Source organism: Rana temporaria, chromosome 1, assembly GCF_905171775.1.
Source record: "Rana temporaria chromosome 1, aRanTem1.1, whole genome shotgun sequence".
Taxonomy (NCBI): Eukaryota; Metazoa; Chordata; class Amphibia; order Anura; family Ranidae; genus Rana; species Rana temporaria.
This window is the reverse complement of record NC_053489.1, coordinates 423,387,192-423,408,282: the sequence shown is the minus strand read 5'-3', so window position 1 is coordinate 423,408,282 and position 21,091 is coordinate 423,387,192. Positions and strand designations below refer to the sequence as shown.

Here is a 21,091-nt window from a genome sequence, read left to right as displayed (position 1 = left end):
GCGTACACACGGTCGGACAAAACCGATGAGAATGGACCGAAGTTCAGTTTCATCGGTCCAAACCGACCGTGTGTATAGCCCATCGGTCTGTTTTCCTTCGGTCCAAAATTTTAAAACATGCTTCAAAATCGAACCGATGGACCACTGCCAAAACGGTCCAAACCGATGGTTAGTACAGAAAGCATCGGTTTAAAACCCGCGCATGCTCAGAATCAAGTCGACGCATGCTTGGAAGCATTGAACTTCGTTTTATTCAGCACGTTGTGTGTTTGACGTCACCGCGTTCTGACCCGATCGTTTTTTGGAACGATGGTGTGTACGCACATCAGACCATCAGGCCACTTCAGCGGTGAACCGATGGAAATGGCCCGTCGGACCATTCTTATCGGTTTGGAACGACCGTGTGTACGCGGCCTAAGAGGTTTTCTTCTAAGATCGCCCTGTATTTGACTTCACCTATCTTCCCATCAACAGGATGATGTGCAGTGTTAGTTTTCCACCACACATAGAGTTTTGATTTTAGGCCAAAAAGTTGAATTTTGGTCTCATCTGACCAGAGCACCTTCTTCCACATGTTTGCTGGGTCCCCCACATGGCTCCTCTCAAACTGCAAATTAAACTTCTTGGCTTTCTTTCAACAATGGCTTTCATCTTGCCACTCTTCCATAAAGGCCAGATTTGTGGAATGCACAACGAATAGCTGTCTTGTGGACAGATTCTCCTACATGAGCTTTGGATCTCTGCAGCTCCTCCAGAGTTACCATGGGCCTCTCAGCTGCTTCTCTGATTAATTGCTCTACTTGCCTGGCCTGTCAGTTTAGGTGGACGGCCATGTCTTGGTAGGTTTGCAATTGTGCCATACTCTTTTTTCCATTTTTGGATGATGGATTGAACAGTGCCCCATGAGATCAAAGCTTGGGATATTTTTTATAACCCAACCCTGCTTTAAACTTCTCCACAACTTTATCCCTGACTTGTCAAGTAACAACTTGGCCTTCATGTTGCTGTTTGCTCTCTAAGGTTCTCTAACAAACTTCTGAGGGCTTCACAGAACAGCTGTATTTATAATATGATTAAATTGCACACAGGGGGACTCTATTTTACTAATTGGGTGACTTCCGATGGCAATTAGTTCCACTAGATTTTAGTTGGGGGTATCCGAGTAATGGGGCTGAATACAAATGCACTCTTTATTTTCCTTCCACTTCATAATTAGGTGCCACTTTGTGTTGGTCTATCACAAAAAATCCCAATTACATTTTTGGTTGTAACACGACAAAATGTGGAAAATCTCAAGGGGTATGAATACTTTTTCAAGGCACTGTACCTTCCACTTTGACACAACAACACTGTGTATTTTCAGCTCTGAGCTCCTAAGTATGTGCTGTCATTCTGATTATTTTATTTATAATGGATTGCAAAGCACATGGACCTCTTCTCATCCCCATTATTATTTTTATAAATATTATTATTTTTATTATACAGAATTATAGCACCAACAGTTTGTGCAGCACTTTACAATATAAAGGGAGACAGGTCAGTTGCAATCCAATTTAATGCAAGATGGTTAGACGGGCCATGCTTATAAGAGCTTACCATTTCAATAACCCCTCCTTGTGCACAGGCAGAGAGCAGCAGCTCACAAGATTTCTGGAAAAATATCAACAGGTACTTTTGATATTTATCGAACAGGTATAACAAAATATTTTTTCAATGGTATATTTAGCAGAACAAAAGGGAGCAAAGAAGAGAAATTCATTGTTGGGTTTACATATTTTAAAGAAAACTTCAGTACGAAAATGTTAAACATAGATATTATAAGGAATGCTGGCTGTCACTTTAAACAAATTGTTAGCAGGCTTTTAACAAGATTCAAGTAATGCTAAAGTCTAATGAAGCCTGCTAAGCGCTTGTTTAAAGTGAGTCATGCTCCCATTACGATCTGTGTTTGAACTCCCCAAATTGCAGCTGAATTGTACTTTAAAGTGTGACTAAAGGCTCCTGTACAGCAGTCTAAATATATCCCATATACAGTAAACAAAAAACACCCTTTACCTTCACCTACTGAGCCAAATCCACCTTAATTTATGTCTTGCATGCTCCCCCTCCCAGGCACTGCAGCTCACAGTGGAACGGCTACAACAACAGAGGCAGTGCTGCCAATTCAGAAAGCAGTGGCCAGCAGTAGGTGAGGCCAGGTGCTGCCTGACAAATGCTGCAGCACATATTTTAAATAAGAGGCCATAATTCTACTATAAAGATTTTGTTAAAGAGGAACTTCTGTTCCCTTCCATTAGGCCTTGCCCCACCTCCAACACAGCCACGTATGTTATTTTTGCATGTGCGCAGATGAGCCAAAAGGCACTGCCTGGCCTTCAAACATGGCAGAACCCTACAGCGTGTCTGTTCACACGCAAGGGATTTTGCCACACATGTACAGATACACCAAGCTTTGGGACTTGAATCCCAGCCCATCTTCGCACGTGTGTGTGCGTACATGTACTGTAGGGCCCCAAAGCCCTGCAGCAATCTGATCATGTGCAGAATTGAGGGGGGGGGGGGCAAACCTCATTGCTTAGACAAGAAAGACAGACGTTCTTTTTCCCTGCCAATTGGATGCAGCTGTTTTTCAGCTGACAAATTTTCCAGTCGGACTCTTTTTCAGTTGAGGGATGTTGGGTGGGAGGCGGCTGACAAGGCCACTCGCCCACTAATTTCTCAGGAGGAAATTTGTACAGTGTATGGCCAATTTTAGTGCTTGGGTCATTTGGATTGTTCATTAGCCAACTTCAGAAGGGCCTGTACATGTGCTTTCTTGAGCAGGGGGGCCTTGCGGGCGCTGCAGGGCTTCAATCCTTCACATCGTAGTGTGTTACCAATTGTTTTCCTGGTGACTATGGTCCCAGCTGCCTTGAGATCATTGATAAGATTCTCCCGTGTCGTTCTGAGCTGATTCCTCACGTTCTTGTGATCATTAAATCTCCACAAGGTAAGATCTTGCATGGAGCCCCAGATCGAGGGAGAGTGACCGTTATTTTGTGTTTCTTTAATTTGCAAATAATCGCACCAACTGTTGTCACACTCTCACCAAGCTGCTTGACGATGGTCTTTTAGCCCATTTCAGCCTTGTGTAGGTCTACAATATTGTCCCTGACATCCTTGGACAGCTCTTTAGTCTTGGTTATGGTGGAGAGATTGGAATCTGATTGCCTCTGTGGACAGGTCTCTTTATACAGGTAACAAGCTGCGATTAGGAGTACTCCCCTTTTAAGAGAGTGCTCCTAATCTCAGCTTGTTTCTGTATAGAAGACACCTAGAAGCCAGAAATTTTTCTGATTGATAGGGGATCAAATTACTTATTTCACTCACTAAAATGCAAATAAATGTATAACTTTTTTGAAATGTGTTTTTCTGGATAGTTTTGTTGTTATTCTGTCTCTCACTGTTAAAATAATCCTACCATTAAAATTATAGACTGATCATTTTATTTATTAGTGGGCAAACATACAAAATCAGCAGGGGATCAAATACTTTTTTCCTTCACTTGTAAATATATTTGCTATTCAAAAAGAAGTCTGAACCTGAAAAAGTAGAAAATGGTCATTTCTAACATTATTAAAAAATAAGCCATTTCTTACATTTTCAATATAGTGAGTGATGAAACCAAGTGGTACATAAATTCTTAAACAACTTCACAAAGCTAAACACACACATGCTTTGTACTAATTCTTGGGCAGTACACCTACTCCTGTACAAGCTACAGTACACCTACTCCTTAAACTACTCATGATCAGCCATGAGGTCAGGCCTGCTGCTGTTACAGGTTAATATAGGAGTATTTCTTTGTGACAATCTAATTTTAAAACAATTATGTTGTGACTCAAAAAGTCTACATTATAATTTAAGTCTTACACGTGTGATTGCAGAATTGAAAGTATAATTGGCCCAGGTATGACATGGTGTGTCACCTGACTGGGGAAAAAGGGAAAAGTTTGTTATGACTCACACAGGCTTCAAGTCTGTTTATAGTATACAGTATCTCACAAAAGTGAGTACACCCCTCACATTTTTGTAAATATTTTATTATATCTTTTCATGTGACAATACGAAGAAATGACACTTTGATGCAATGTAAATTAGTGAGTGTACAGCTTATATAACAGTGTCAATTTGCTGCCCCCTCAAAATAGCTCAACACAGCCAGTGGACATTGATGGTCAGACTTTAAGGCCAAGGAAGTATGGTTTTGTAAAAATATATAATTTAATAGCATATAAATAAATTAAACAGGATATACAAAAAATAATAATAATAAATAAATACAAGAAAAATTATCACAAATTAATCAACAGCAAGTGACCACTGTACATTCCTCCGAAGTCGCCAACGCACGTTTCGCCGTGGGGCTTCTTCAGGGCGAGGATGAGGAATATAAAGTTAGCAGAGAGATAGAAACTTATCTGCAATGATACAGTGTGGCACATTAGTAAAACAGAAATATTAATCGAAATACAGAATTAAAATGAAATGAATTGAGGTGTCATAGTGTGTATTTACATGGCTGGTGGTCCCTCAACGGATGCGTCCACGGGGCATATAAGATACAGATGGAGATAAAACAGGTCGGGAGATAAGCTTAGGCACAAGCTTCCATATATCGAGAATCTAGTTGACAAATATATATATATATATATATATATATATATATATATAGCAGTAATTAAATATGATATATGAATTCTTATCGTAGCTGCTGTCAACGTGCAGACACAGATACCATATAGAAAATAGTGAAGATAGAGTAAATAGTAAAGATAAGGGATGAAACAGAGAAAACACTAGAGACCTGCATATGTGTATATGCATGTATAAACCTAGATGCACATACATGCACGCACACATACAAAAGAAAAAGAGGGGGAAGAAAAGGGAAAAAGATAGAAAAAAAAAAAAAATTATATGTAAATAAAATAATAAAATAATATGGAGGAAATGAAGTAAGGTAGAGAATCATGTGAACAAATGCACTGGATATCACTACTACATAGCTCCTGCGGTGTTAATATAAAGACATAACGGCCACCATAATCACCTTGGGTAAGTCGAAAGAGTCAAGACTACAAGTCCAAAGAGTGGAAAATGTGTACCACAGGGAGAGTAGTTACTCGGACTGTAATAATAAAAAAATATAACGAAAGAAGCTATTAAACAGCCTTTAAAGACTAACATTTATGATGGAAGTAAAGAGTTAACCAAAAGATCCAGGTTACCTATTTTTATGAAGTCCTGAGCAAACTGGGACAGCAGATGGCAGTATAACAGCAATGTGGGGGGGCTTACATAAAGAAACCCTTTCTGTAGCAGCATTTACATGGGGCGTTAGTACAGGCCTGTTAAGATGAAACAATGTGTACATTCAATAGGTCATTCTCAAGTGTGATGAAATTGAGGGAACAATTTGGAGCAGGAGAAGTGACTTACCCTATAACTGATTGCAGCAATGCGTCTGTGTCCCAGGGTGTACACACGGTAACACAGCGCCATTGCATGAGCATCAGGTTTATATAGGCTGTGGGATCACATGGACGTATGACGTGATGACGTCATAGATGCGCGCCGTTTTGATAGCACGGCGCATAAATAAAGATCCCACTAAGGCGGAGTATTATGGCATATCGCCCAAAACGGCCTATAAAGTCCAGGGCATAAAACAACAAGAAACATATATGCCTAGACAGAAACCGCACAGGAATGGCCATTATGGTTTGACTACCCAATGAACATCAGGCATATAGTAGTGAATTAGGATATTCAGCATAGCTTAACTATAATGATTAGTATTGATGCTAGGGCTGCCATCTAGCGGTTATGTAGGGGAATTCATCCCCAATAGTAAACTGGATGGAAAAGACCTAGTTAATGGTCCATTAGGTATAGTATGTAGTAGTATGTTTAATGTCACTAGTGTGAGTGGAAAGACGGTACACATGATATTCTAAATGAAAGGAAGAAAAGAAAAAGAAGAAAAAATAATCAACACAGCCATTAATATCTAAACCGCTGGCAACAAAAGCGAGTACACCCCTAAGTAAAAATGTCCAAATTGGGCACAATTAGCCATTTTCCCTCCCCGGTGTCATGTGACTCGTTAGTGTTACAAGATCTCAGGTATGAATGGGGAGCAGGTGTGTTAAATTTGGTCTGATTGCTCTCACTCTCTCATATTGGTCACTGGAAGTTACACATGGCACCTCATGGAAAAGAACCCTGAGGATCTTAAAAAAATAAAAATAAAAAATTGTTGCTCTACATAAAGATGGCCAAGGCTATAAAAAGATTGGCAAGACCCTGAAACTGAGCTGCAGCATGGTGGCCAAGACCATACAGCGGTTTAACAGGACAGGTTCCACTCAGAACAGGCCTTGCCATGGTCGACCAAAGAAGTTGAGTCCACATGCTCGGCACCAAATTCAGATGTTGCCCTTCAGAAATGGACATATGAGTGCTGCCAGCATTGCTGCAGAGGTTGAAGGGGTGGGGTAGCCTGTTAGTGTTCAGACCATATGCTGCACACTGCATCAAATTGGTCTGCATGGCTGTCACCCCAGAAGGAAACCTCTTCTAAAGATGATCCACAAGAAAGTCTGCAAACAGTTTGCTGAAGACAAGCAGACTAAGGACATGGATTACTGGAACCATGTCCTGTGGTCTGATGAGACCAAGGTAAACTTATTTGGTTCAGATGGTTTTAAGCTTGTGTGGCGGCAACCAGGAGTACAAAAACAAATGTGCCTTGCCTACAGTCACGCATGGTGGTGGGAGTGTCATGGTCTGGGGCTACCTGTGTGCTGCTGGCACTAGCGAGCTACAGTTCATTGAGGGAACCATGAATGCCAACATGTACTGTGACATACTGAAGCAGAGCATGATTCCCCTCCCTTCAGAGACTGGGCCACAAGGCAGTATTCCAACATAACAACCCCAAACACACCTCCAAGATGACCATTGCCTTGCTAAAGAAGCTGAGGGTAAAGGTGATGAACTGGCCAAGCATGTCTCCAGACCTAATCCCTATTGAGCATCTGTGGGGCATCCTCAAACGGAAGATGGAGAAGCGCAAGGTCTCTAACATCCACCAACTCTGTGATGTCGTCATGGAGGAGTGGAAGAGGACTCCAGTGGCAAACCTGTGAAGCTCTGGTGAACTCCATGCCCAAGAGGGCTAAGGCAGTTCTAGAAAATAATGGTGGCCACACAAAATATTAACACTTTGGGCCCAATTTGGACATTTTCACTTAGGGGTGTACTCACTTTTGTTGCCAGAGTTTTAGGCCCCTTTCACACGGGCCGTTCAGGTCTGCCTGATCGGACACTCCATGCAGGTTTATGGATCCACGGATGTCAGCGGTGACATGCACACTGACATCCAACCCGCTCCGATCTGCTAAAGTGTGATGGATAGAAACTCTATTTTCTATCCGTTTGGCGGATCAGATGAACACGGACTGTACGGTCCGTCTTCATCCGATCCCCCATAGGGGAGAGCAGCACTCTGACAGGTCGGTACTTGTACAGTGTGCAGAGACAGAGCTGTCATCTGCCTGCTTAGCGGGGATAGATGGAGCGATCCCCACTGAGCAAAGCGGAGCCCGTACATGGGCACGTCCGTGTGAAAGGGCCCTTGGGCATTAATGGCTGTGTTGTTATTTTGAGGGGACAGCAAATTTTCACTGTTGTACATCCTGTACACTCACTACTTTACATTGTAGCAAAGTGTAATTTCTTTAGAGTTGTCGCATGAAAAGATATAATAAAATATTTACAAAAATGTGAGGGGTGTACTCACTTTTCTGAGATACTGTATTTCTCAACATCTGACCTTTCAAGTCTGCATTCTTGTAACTAAATGTACTTATCTTTGTGATTTTATATATATTTTTTATCAAAACACCGTTCCTGGACAAATGCAGTACAAGTCCATTAGCAGCCTACCTGCCTAATACTGGGGAGCATGCTTACAAATACTGTATGCATTTATGATTTGGCTGCTTTTTTGTTACCATACATTTTCTATACATTTTTTCATTTTTAATCCAGTGTTTACAATGCAGCCAGTCAGCATTTCCTGACTGTCAACATGACTGTGTAAATACAGCAGCTGTTTAATACATGGCTGGTGCTGACAAAAAACATATACAAAATAATATTCCTACTTTTTGTTTCTGTTCTTTGTACTCTTAGGGCCAGATTCACAAATGAGATACGACGGCGTTTCTCCTGATACGCCGTCGTATCTCTGTTTCTATCTATGCGACTGATACATAGAATCAGTTACGCATAGATATCCCTAAGATCCGACAGGTGTAATTGTTTTACACTGTCGGATCTTAGGATTCAGTACCTCGGCCGCCGCTGGGGGGAGTTTGCGTCGTAAACCAGCGTCGGGTATGCAAATTAGGAGTTGCTGCGGATCCACAACGGTTTTTCAGGTTCGCTACGTCGCCGCTAGTCTAGTTTCCCATCGCAAAGTTAGTTGTTTTTTTTTGTGCCCTAACTTTAGTCAGCAGGCGTATTGCTGTCTAAAGTATGGCCGTCGTTTCCCGCGTCGAAATTCAAAATTTAACGTCGTTTGCGTAAGCCGTCCGGGAATACGGAAGTACGCTACGCGCGTCGCCGTTCAAAAAAATGACGTCACGGCGCACAAAGCACGGCGGGAGTTAAGAAACGGAGCATGCGCAGTAGGTCCGGCGCGGGAGCGCGCCTAATTTAAATTGGCCCGCCTTGTGCCGGAGGCCGCCGGCGTAGTTTTCATCGCAAGTGCTTGGTGAATCAGGCACTTGCGATGAAAAATTGCGGCGGTGTAACGTATCTAGGATATGTTACGCTGCCGCGATTCTACGTGAACCAAGCGGGCACCATGAATACAAAGAACATGTATGTAAGGCATCTTCCTAGCCCCAGTGTAGTGAAGAGTTCAGTAGAACTGAATGAGTGACATTCATGTGATAAAGTGACAAGCAAAGAAAAGGACTTCAGCACACCCAAAAGAAGGTAAGTAAAAAAAATAATAATGCAGCAATAGGAAATTGATCAAACAAAACGGAAATTTTATATTTAAAATTGTACACCTAGGGGTTGATTTACTAAAACTGGAGCATGCAAAATCTGGTGCAACTCTGCATAGAAACAAATCGGCTTCCAGTTTTTTTTTTTTTTTTGTCAAAGCTCAATTAACCACTTCCATACAGGGCACTTAAACCCCCTTCCTGCCCAGACCAATTTTTAGTTTTCAGCACTGTCACACTTTGAATGACAATTGCGCGGTCGTGTGACGTGGCTCCCAAACAAAATTGACGCCCTTTTTTTACCCACAAATAGAGCTTTCTTTTAGTGGTATTTGATCACCTCTGCGTTTTTTTTTTTTTTTTGCGCTATAAACAAAAGAAGAGCGACAATTTTGAAAAAAACACCTTTTTACTTTTTGATTTAATAAATATCATAATTTTTTTAGGCCGATACGTATTCTTCTACATATTTTGGGCAAAAAAAAATCGCAATAAGCGTAATTGATCAGTTTGCGCAAAAGTTCTAGCATCTACAAAATAGGGAATAGAATTATGGCATTTTTTTTTTTTTTTACTAGTAATGGCGGCGAACTGCGATTTTTTTTTTTTTTTTTTTTTTTTTTTTATTGTGACCATGACATTGTGGCGGACATATTGGACGTTTTTTACACATTTTTGGGACCATTCACATTTATACAGCGATTAGTGCTATAAAACTGCACTGATTACTGTGTAAATGTGACTGGCAGGGAAGGGGTTAACACTAGGGGGCGAGGAAGGGGTTAATATGTTCCCTAAAGTGTGTTCTAACTGTAGGGGGACTCACAAGGGGAGGAGACCGATGTGTGTTCCTCTGTACTGGGAACACACATCTGTCTCCTCATCGCTGACAAGACATGGATCTGTGTGTTTACACACACAGATCCATGGTCCTGCCGTGATTGCGGGGAATCGTGGGTGCCCGGCGGACATCGCGGCCGGGCACGCGCACCGAGACCCGAGCAATCCGCGCGCGCCCCCTAACTGCCCGAGAAGGCAAGGACGTCATATGACATCCAGTCTAAGGGACGGAGGGTTCCCGCCGACGTCATTTTACAATGACTCGGTAGAGAACGGGTTAAACAAGCTGAAATTGGAAGCTGATTGGCTACCATGTGCAGCTGCAACAGATTTTGCACTTCCTAGTTTTAGTAAATCAACTCCATAGAGAAATTACAGTCATTGTAAACCTCAGACATATAATATGAAGCAGCTAAGTGGTTAGCACTTCTGTATGGTGGCACTAGGGTTGTTGGTTTGAATCCCAATCACGCCACTATCTTCCTGGAGTTTGCATGTTCTCCTAGTGCTTGCGTGGGTTTCCTTTTGGGTACTCTGGTTTCCTCTCGCACTCCAAAGACATGCTGGTAGGTGAATTGTCTCCTATCTAAATTGGCCTAAGTATCTGTATGCAGGGGCGGACTGACCATTGAGTCACTCGGGCACTGCCCGAGGGCCCCATGCCACTAGGGGGCCCCATCCGGGTTGCCAGGCTCAGTAAAACCAGGGACAGTATGTAAAAATCTGTGTTTTTTTTTTATATCTGTCCCTGATATGTCCGAAACTGACATGCTTTTAATGTGAATATCCCAAGATTTTAGCTGCCCGCCTCTGCACTACCTCCTGGCGTGGTGGCCATCTGTAAGCCAGAGGGGCCCCATACTCTTCTATTGCCCGGGGGCCCCATGAGTTGTCAGTCTGCCCCTGTGTGTATGTATGAATGTGAGTTAGGGACCTTAGACTGTAAGCTTTTTGAGGGCAGGGAGTGATGTGAATGTATAAGGTCGGGTTCACAGATATGGAAATTGGATGCAGGTATTCCTACATTCAAATCGCATGTCAGGCAAGTGTGACCAGATCTCAATAGAGCTGGTTCACACAGAAACAGGCGGCCGCAGTCCGGATTGCAGAAGGGTCCTGTGCGTCTTTGGACTTGGTTCAGGTGCGAATTCAGGCAAAATGCCAGACCTGAATCGCACCTGAATCGGTGAACAGGGACGCACCAAACCCCATGCTGTGAGCCATGGTCGCACATATGTGAACCCAGCCTAATACATACGTAAAGCGCTGCATAAATTGATGGCACTATATAAGTACCTAATTTTATTTTATTTTTTTAACCGTTTAAGGACCACCTAACGCCGATATACGTCGGCAGAGCTGCACGGCTGGGCATAAGCACGTACAGGTGCGTCTCCTTTAAGATGCCCAGCCGTGGGTCCCAGTCCTGAGCTCCGTGACCGTGCCCGCAGGACCTGATCCTGTGTCTCACGATCGGGTCACAGAGCTGAAGAACGGGGAGAGGTAAGTGTAAACAAACGTTTCCCCGTTCTTCCTAGTGAGGGTGTCACTGATCGTCTGTTCCCTGTCATAGGGAACGACGTTCAGTGGCGTCACACGCCAAGCCACGCCCCCACACCGTAAGAATCACTCACTAGGGCACACTTAACCCCTTCAGCGCCCCCTAAAGGTTAACCCATTCACTGCCAGTTTTATTTCAACAGTAATCGGTGCATTTTTATAGTACTGATCGCTGTAAAAATTACAATGATCCCAAAATGGTGTCGATGTGTCCGCCATAATGTCGCAGTCACGATAAAAATCGCTGATCGCCGCCATTACTGGTAAAACATTTTTTTTAATAAAGATGACATAAAACTATCCCCTAGTTTGTAGACGCTAAAACCTTTGCGCAAACCAATCAATAAGCGCTTATTGCGATTTATTTTTTATTTTTTATTTTTTTACCAAAAATATGTAGAAGAATACGTATCGGCCTAAACTGAGGAAAAATATATATTTTTTGGGGATATTTATTAAAGCAAAAAGTAAAAAATATTGTTTTTTTTTTCAAAATTGTCGCTCTATATTTGTTTATAGAGCAAAAAAATAAAAACTGCAGAGATGATCAAATACCACCAAAAGAAAAAGCTCTATTTGTGGGGGGAAAAAAGGACATACATTTTGATTGGCAGCCACGTTGCGCGACTGCGCAATTGTCAGTTAAAGTGACACAATGCCGAATCGCAAAAAGTGGCCTGGTCCTTTAGCAACAAAATGGTCCGGGGCTTAAGTGGTTAATGAACAAATTATATCTTTCTTCTACTGTGTACTTGTCTGTATCCAAACCACTGATATTGATTTCTCTCTGCTGCCTCATTTCTCTGTTATTTGTATGAATCGCTTCTGACAAGTTTTCTGACACCAAGAGATAAAATAGTGGTAAGGGGGGAGAGTTCCAGCCTGTGATTAACAGCTACAGCTATGCATGTTCTCTGTGTAATATGTGTGGGGAGTGTCCCTTCTCGTCTAGTCAGGGCTCAGAGCTGTAGTCACTGAGATTGGCACTGGGACTTCAGGTCCTTGCCCCCTGCTTTTCAGCGTTAAGAGATCTTGTGTAAAATGACTGGAGGACAGAGGGCCTCAGATAAACGGGTACAACTTATGTAAGAGGATTTTTTTTTCATTTCTGTATATCATCTGATGCTAGTTATTTCACTGAGTATATGTTTTCAACCACTCTTAACCTCCCTGGCGGTATGATTCTTTCAGAAAAAAGGTGCTGAAAGCGGTACCATTATTTGCAAGGAAATTTGGCGTTTTATACTGTAGGCCTGTAATTCTTAGGAATAACTCACTTAAATCTGACCAAACAAGAGTCTGAAGCCCCATACACACTATCAGTTTTCCTGATGGTTTTCTCTTCAGGTTTACCAAAACCATGTAGTACAAGGACCTGCCTGATTGCATTCAAATTGAAATGCTTAAGGTTTGACCTCATATTAGATGGTTTTGGTAAACCTGAAGAGAAAACCAGCAGGAAAACTGATAGTGTGTATGGGGCTTAATAGGCATCCCGGGTATGACATTTTTTTTAAAAACAAAATTATAAATTATAATATAAATAATTATAAATAATTATAACAAATATTAATATAATTATAATAAAAATTATTCAATAATGTAATCAGCTCAAAATCACTGAAATTTTCTCAGTTGCAGAATTGTCGCTGTCATTACTTTTATTTTTTTATGACGAATTTCCCCACTATCGCACAATTCTGCAAGTGATTATAATTTATTATCGCTGTTTTCTAGCTGCTCTAAAACCATTTTTGACATAAAGGGACACTTTTGGTTGCTATGGACAATCTACAGTTTGCAGGCAGAAAGGACAGTTTTTATTATATAAAAGTACATGTAGGGCACTGGGCAGACCACTAGGGACAAGGGGGGTGTGTATTTTTTACATACAGTACTGTAATCTATAAGATTACAGTATACTGTGTGTATTGTGTTTGTTTACGTTTCTGAATTTGGCGCTGTTCTCCGCTCCCGTGCGTCGTAACGTCGCAGGGAACGGAGATCGGCGGCACAGGATGAAGCTGTGTGAATCGAGCGAGCACCCGCTCGCTCACACAGCGCGGTGGCATCGCTGGATCCAGGGACAATGTAAGTAAACACTGTCTGTGGATGCTGCGAGGCGAGCCCGACTCGGGGATACCGATCGCAGCACAGAAATCTAACCCCGAGTCAGACTCGGGAACACCGCCAGGAGGGTTAAAGGGGTTGTACAGCTTTGCATTTTTTCACCTTAAAGGAGTTGTAAAGAAAACCTTTTTTTCACCTTAATGCAATCTATGCATTAAGGGGAAAAAACATCTGATGAGGCCGCCCCCCCGAGCCCCCGTTTTACTTACCCTCGAAAGTCCCGAGATCCTCTTTGCCGCTCAGCCTGGCCGCTGATTGGCTAGAGCGGATGGATTGAGAGCAGCGCAGCCATTGGCTGGCGCTGTTGTCAATCACATCCAGTGACGCGGCGTGCCGAGGGGTGGGGCTGAGTGATACAGCGAGCGGCTTTGGCCGCTCGCTGTATCACGGGAGCGTGCCCGCAAGGACTCATCACCATGCGAGCTCTCTCGCATGAATGTGATGAGTTCTTGTGGGGAGGACCAGAGACAGCCGCCGAGGGACCCCAGAAGACGTGGATTGGGGCCACTCTGTGCAAAACAAACTGCACATTGGAGGTAAGTATAACATTTGTTATTTTAAAGAAAAAATGTTTTTTTCCTTTAGTGACACTTTAATGCATCCTATGCATTAAGGTGAAAAAACATCCGATGCTTACAGGCCCCTACAGCCCCCCGTTTACTTATCTGAGCCCTTGAAAGTCCCGCGTCATGAACGCGTTGGCTTCTCGGCTCTTCTCGGCTCTTCATTGGATGATTGATAGCAGAAGCTGTGTTCACATTAAATAACCAGATAAATAAAAATAGCCCTGCACATGGCTGCATGATTGTAGTGAGTACAACTTCACATGACTAAACTAGGTGAACATTAACTTTGCTAAGTGAACATTCTCTACTCCTTTAGTCAACCAACAATCCCATAATTTATCTAAACACACATCTAGAAGAAATGATGTTCAGGTGACGTTACAGGAGAAATATGTGTTTTACTAAGGGCGCAAATTTGTTACAATGCAAAAGAAGAATGAGGAAAATATATTTAACAGGGTGCATCAGCGCTCATTTGGTTTGCAGACTGAGAGGACTGAGGAAGGTGACATTACATTTTTCCCTTAAAAAAAAAAAAAAAAAAAGCCCCTTTGACAAGGTGCAGTAGCTGTAACACCAGGGCAAATAATTAACATTTTTCTGCAGCCTTCTCTATATCTTGTGGTTATTTCAAACAAAGTAATGCGGAAGTACCACCAAGTTTTCTGTCCCTAATTAACAGAGGACAACAAACTTTCAAACTGTATATAGGAATAATTCCAAAGACAAAGAGACATAAGAATGTGTTGGGGGAGGGGTAAGCTTCTCAGACAAGTCTGCTGTTATTTTAAGGCTGCTGTTCTGCAGGCTGGCACTCATCTATTGTGATAAGTGTTTAAAATATCACATTTTACTGTAATATTAGGTCTGGTGCTGTCCCCGGAAAAGACTTACAGAAATATGAATGCTTACAAGAACCAAGTTATACACATTTTGGGCCAGATCCACAAACGAATTACGCCGGCGTATCTATTGATACGCCGCGGAATTTCAAAGTTCCCCCCGTCGTATCTTTGTTTTGTATCCACAAAACAAGATACGACTGAATGAGGGATCGATCCGACTGGCGTACGTCTTAGTACGCCGTCGGATCGTAGGTGCATATTTACGCTGGCCGCTAGGTGGCGTTCCGTTGATTTCCACGTCGAGTATGCAAATTAGCTAGATACGGCGATCCACGAACGAACGTACGTCCGGCCAGGCGCATTTTTCTTACGCCGTTTCCGTAAGGCTTTTTTTCGGCGTATAGTTACCCCTGCTATATGAGGCGTATCCTATGTTAAGTATGGCCGTCGTTCCCGCGTCAAATTTTGAAAATGTTACGTCGTTTGCGTAAGTCGTTCGCGAATAGGGCTTTGCGTAGAATGACGTCACCGTCGTAAGCATTGGCTTGTTCCGGTTTCATTTCGAGCATGCGCACTGGGATACCGCCACGGACGGCGCATGCGCCGTTAAAAAAAATGTCATTTACTTCGGGTCACGACGTATTAACATAAAACACGCCCCCATCATATCGATTTGAATTGCGCGCCCTTACGCCGCCAAAGTTGCACTACGCCGCCGTAACTTACGCCACAATTTTTTGGAGGATAAGGAAAATACGCTGTACGCTACGCCGGCCGCAACAATGCGCCGCGCTACGTGGATCTGGCCCTTTGTAGTGTGTTGTAGTCATCCCTCTAAAGGATTCTAATTTAAAATATATTTTATCCACACAGTATCCATTTCACTATTGATACTGGTTTAGAGGCTTTCCAATATTTTTCGGAATTAGGCTCAGGGAAAAATGTATTGTAAATTGGTTTGTTAAGGTGGTTTGTTAAGCTGTTGTGGGGAGACCTGTTTTCTTCGTCCTCCTTTTGAACACTGGGGATCTAAAAATTGTAATAGGGTTGTTGGCTTTTGTTGGATTTTATTTTAATTTAAATTCTTGACAGACAACTGGAAATGGCAGGCTCAAGGAGGTATGGGAAAACATGCAAAGTTGCATAGCGGGCCCTCACACACATCAAAATATTGTGAAAAGCCTTCCCACAAGTGTGGAAGTTGTCATATCTGCAATATTAACCACAATAATGCCCATTGTTTTGGTATAGGATGTCCACCAAGCTCTTATAGTTGTAATGGTCAGGTATCCATAACCCTTTTTAGCCATATATTATATTTTACTTTTAGCAACTGCAAATTAAATCCTTTAAAGCAAACCTGTCCAGAGGAGTAAAGTAACAGGTTCTCCTGAATAATACAATGATTGCACCACGTACTGAGAGGAAGCTGAAGAGGTCACATGCTCACCTGTACCCTGAAGTACCAGGCATTTTCAAAAGTTCCAGCTGGGGAATGAGGCATTGGCAACTACATATACTCACAAAATGGTTACTAAAAACAAGCATGAATCGTCTATTTTGTAAATGTTGTCTTATTTTGCAATCTAAAATGCTGGCTGCTTGATGCAGTAAATATATTCCAAACTTTTGTACTGCCCATCCAATTTTTTGTGTTAACTGTGATTATTTAGGCTGCATTCACACCTGAACGTTTTGTCGCCTGAAGCGCGTCGCGCAAAAACGCTACAGGGGAAAAAATACATTATTCCCTATGGAGATGGTTCACATCTCCACTACAAAACGCCTGACGCCGAACGCCTGAAGCTCAAACAAGTTCCGGACCCTTTTTTGTCGCGCGTATCGGGCGGTTTGGTCGTTTTTGAGCGTTTCCATTTCCCATAGAAAGTAATGGAAACGCTCGATTCAAGCGACTAGCGCGACAACGAGCATTTGCTACGGGCGTTTCGTCGCTTTAATCAATAGAACATTTCACCCAGGCAGAAGATAAAAAAAATCTACCAACATAGCAACAAGTGATGAAAAGATAATAATTTTCCTATTGGCTAAAAGTACAAAAACGTCGGACGACGATGTATGCAAACGCGCAAATAAGCATTAATACGCGTGACAAAACACCGGAAAAAAACGACCGAACGACCGACGCTCAGGTGTGAATGCAGCCTTATTGTCAGAATTCTGTGTTGTTTATATCACGGACAAGCATGCACGCTATTCCATCAGGAAAAGTACTTTAATCCTTGGCAGTAAAACAAAATTAGTATTTAATTCAGCTGAAGAAACTTTATTTTTTTGTGGTTGAACAGTTAGAACCTTTGTCAGGTGTTAACTGCCATCTGTGTCCCAAAAGATTTCCCCCTACCATCTAGTGACAGGGAATCAGAGGGACAGGGAGTGACACAGGCATCAACATTTATTGTTTATTTTAAGTAGGGTGGAGAAAAATTAGAACCTGTTTGAAGTTTTTATTGCTTTTGTGCCTACTGTGTTTCCAGTTTCTCCCATGTCTTGACCTGGTGTCACAGGGAAAAATTTCCCAGTGCAGTCATATACAGAAAAAAAATCACCCCTTCCTCGTATTACATGGATATGTGAACGTTTGTATTTGGCATTACATTTTTAAATAAAATCATATTGCTTCCCAATTTTCAGTAAGAAAATCAAAGGCGGCTGATCAGAGACGGAGCTCTATGGCTAAACAGGCCAGGGACGACTACAAGAGGCTGTCAATGCAGGCCATTGAGAGAGGAAGTGTGGCTCAGAGGGCCAAAAATTTTGGAGAAGCTAAACGACCCCCTTTACCACCAAAACCAAAGCCAACTTCATCTACAAATAGCAACTGTGGGATCAGCAGGTAGAGTGAAACATATTAATTTTAGCAATTTTTTGAATGTTTAATGTAAAATTAATTGGTAAAACCCAAGGTTGTGGCAAAACAGGTGACTCTCTACTGAGCCAATAAAAATGTAAGTTGAGATAAAAAATTTGGAACATTTTGAACATGGTAGTTGATACAATAATCTGTTTTGGGTTGGTTGTCACTTTTGTCAATTTGTGGTCAAGTGTTATAAAAGAGTCTAAGCTAAAGGTGCTGGCATACTTCAGCAGTTTCCAAGTTCTTTTCCATGTCTTATTTATTCTGAAAAGTTTTGTCTGTCTCTTAACAGTGTTAATGCTTGACCATCCCCTGTTGCATCCTTCACATACCGGATATGCCTATGTTCCAGTACAGCCTGGTGTAAGGCCATTAAGAATATGAGGTGGGAGGGGCAAAGAAATTTGCACTGTCCACCTATGGGACCGTGGCAGACTTTAGACATTTCTGAAAGTTAGCTGGTGAAAGTTAATTTGCATAATTACCTTTTTAATTGATTTGTTTTGTTGTCACATGTTCCAATTAACTGTAATGGCATTTGCAGGTACCTATATAAGAAACAAATAGCATAGTAAGCTACAGTCAGCGGCTGACAGCAGAGAAAGAGCGTACTACACTCCTGCCCATCGTTTTAGTCTTTTGTTATGTGGTTTTAGTCACTTTCTTCTGAAAGGGAACAGTTTTTTTTTTTTTTCCCCTATACTTTTTTGTTCTATATCAAGGTGTTATGGCTGAGTTAAAGATATATATATATATATATATATATATATATATATATATATAATATACAGGGATGGACTGGCCATTGGGACTACAGGGAGTTTCCCGGTGGGCCGATGGCTCAGTGGGCCACTTCAGTGACAGTGGACTGCCGCCCCCCTCCACTCCTCTGTCTCTCCCTTCCCGCAGCGCTCACCTCCTCTCCCTCCCCGCAGCGCTCAACTGGGGGGAACAGAGAAGCAAGGGGAGGACCAGAGGAGCAGGGGGGACGACAGAGGAGCATGGGGGAGGGGACAGACAGCTGACTCAACAGCTATGGCGTGGGAGTTTATCACTTCAGCCTAATCTTGTCCCATAAGGGGGGGCACCGAACTGATTCTTTGCCCAGGGTGAAATAATGTCTAGCTTCCCCACTGGTACTGCCGTTCTACTCTATTGAAGTAGAATGGCTAGTGAAGGGGTAGAGGGGGCTTGGGTGGCCGGGGGAGGTGCAGGAGTTGTCTGGCCTTCATGGGAGAGACCTGTCAAAGTGGGCCAGTCTGGATAAAGTCCAGGGCCAAATTTTTGTCCCAGTCCAGCCCTGTATATATATATATATAACGGTGTATGAGTTATGGTGTATATAATTATATTATGAAATGGTTATGTATCTTTTTAACTGTCTAGTTATTTAAATACCAATAATAAAGGGCCACAACCAGTTCAATCCATTTAAAAATTAAATGTGTTAATTCTTTAAGTCAGTTTTATTTATTCTGGTGTTTCTGCCAACAGTCCAATCAGAAGGGGGCAGGCAACGTTTGATACATTCCAGGAAGTTTTCAATGCTAGTGCAGCCTTGAATTCAGGGTTAGAAAAAAATACATGGAGATGTTTATATGTCAGTCGTTTTTTTTTGTTTTGTTTTTTATGTCTACTTTAAAGCCCAGTTCCAAACATTTTTTTCCATTTAACTATAGTAAGAAAAAATTAAAACCACTTTCATATATTTTAATGCTGTCTTTGTGCCCATTTAAGAAATTTTACATAAATTCCTGTGACCAAAAGCGTTTTGAAATTCTGTAATTTAATTGCATTGCCTTACTTTCCTGGTAGGGTAATTCACCTAATTTCTAGTTTCCTGGTGTCACAGAGAAAAAAACATGAGAAGCAAACTCCCCAGTGTAGTAAAGACCACAATGCGAGCATTTTCAGCCCTCCCTCATCCTATTCAAGACCAATAAAACATTTTTGTCTGTTTTGAGGGTTGTGCTTTATTCAGAGAGACAAATGTTCACTTTTGTGTTCTGTGCATTAAGAGGTTTCATTAGTTTCTATCAATTCCATCAAGGTGCAACACTCTTGGGTACAAAATTGTGCAGTGCAAATGTATTAAATATTCACTATTCAATATTCAAGTGTTAAATGTTTACTTAATTTCAGCTTTATAGCTTTCCATCCATACTTGTACTGTTGACTGAATATTCCTGAGTTTGTTATTACAGTAGCTTCCGCAAATGTCATTTTGCTTCTAAATTTGATTAGTAAAGGTTCAAATCTGAGCCACTTTAAAAAAAGCAAGTATCCCGGTCAAACACAGCTTTTCCTATTTTAGGTTAGATATGATAAGTAATAACAAAAACCAACAGTTTGATTTTTTTTTTTGTAATGCATTAATTATTGTATTTTTTTAAGGTCTGACAGAAGACCAGGTATAAGAAGATTAAATTCTAGCTGCACACGTGATAATATCATCAAATGGTATAAAGATGAGCAACTTCCTCTTTATGCTGGATGGGACAGATCTGGAACCAGCATTGCACCTTGGTTTCACGGTAAGCACTAGTCAGTACTACCTGGTGGTGTCCATATACTGAACAATGTCCTTGCTCTTAGAAGGGAAGTAATTAGCGCAGACCTTTATTCAACCCAAATGTCTGATTTCCACACAACATGGGCATCTATGAATCATTTAGTGGTGTGCAGTGTTTAAAATTCTTAGTGATGCCCTTTTCTGGGCCTGCTGACCCTTTTCCCCTAGACCAGGGGTCTCCAAACTGTGGCCCTTTGCTAGCCTTTATCCAGCCCTCTGGCACTAATCCTCTCACTGATATGAGGTACTATTCCTTCCACCGACACCAACAAGGAGGCACTATTTCTTCCACTGATACCAATAATGGGATACTATTCCGCCTACTGATGCCGGGCCCAGGACATTTTCTGCCCCTGCTGGCCATAATCTGGCCCTTCTAAAGTCTAAAAGACAATAAACTGACCCTTTGTTTGAAAAGTTTGGAGACCCCCTGCCCTAGAAAGTCACAAAGGATATCAATAACTAACACAGTGAACATATAATTACCTTTTGAAAAGTAAAGGTTTGCTGCTAATTACCGTCTTTTCCGGCGTATAAGACGACTTTTTAACCCCTGAAATTCTTCTTAAAAGTCGGGGGACGTCTTATATGTCGGTAACCTAATATGCAAACCGCGGCCGTCCATTTTTCAAAAGCCG

The 21,091-nt window shown here is 41.9% G+C and overlaps 1 protein-coding gene across 1 annotated transcript in view; it reads left to right on the top strand.

Moving 5' to 3' along the window:
* SH2D4A (SH2 domain containing 4A) overlaps window positions 1-21,091 on the top strand; it is a 174,626-nt gene that overhangs the window by 130,209 nt on the left and 23,326 nt on the right. The window contains exons 6-7 of the mRNA XM_040325285.1: window positions 17,659-17,860; window positions 20,276-20,415. Coding sequence (XP_040181219.1) covers window positions 17,659-17,860; window positions 20,276-20,415 — 342 coding nt within the window. The remainder of the gene's footprint in view (window positions 1-17,658; window positions 17,861-20,275; window positions 20,416-21,091) is intronic.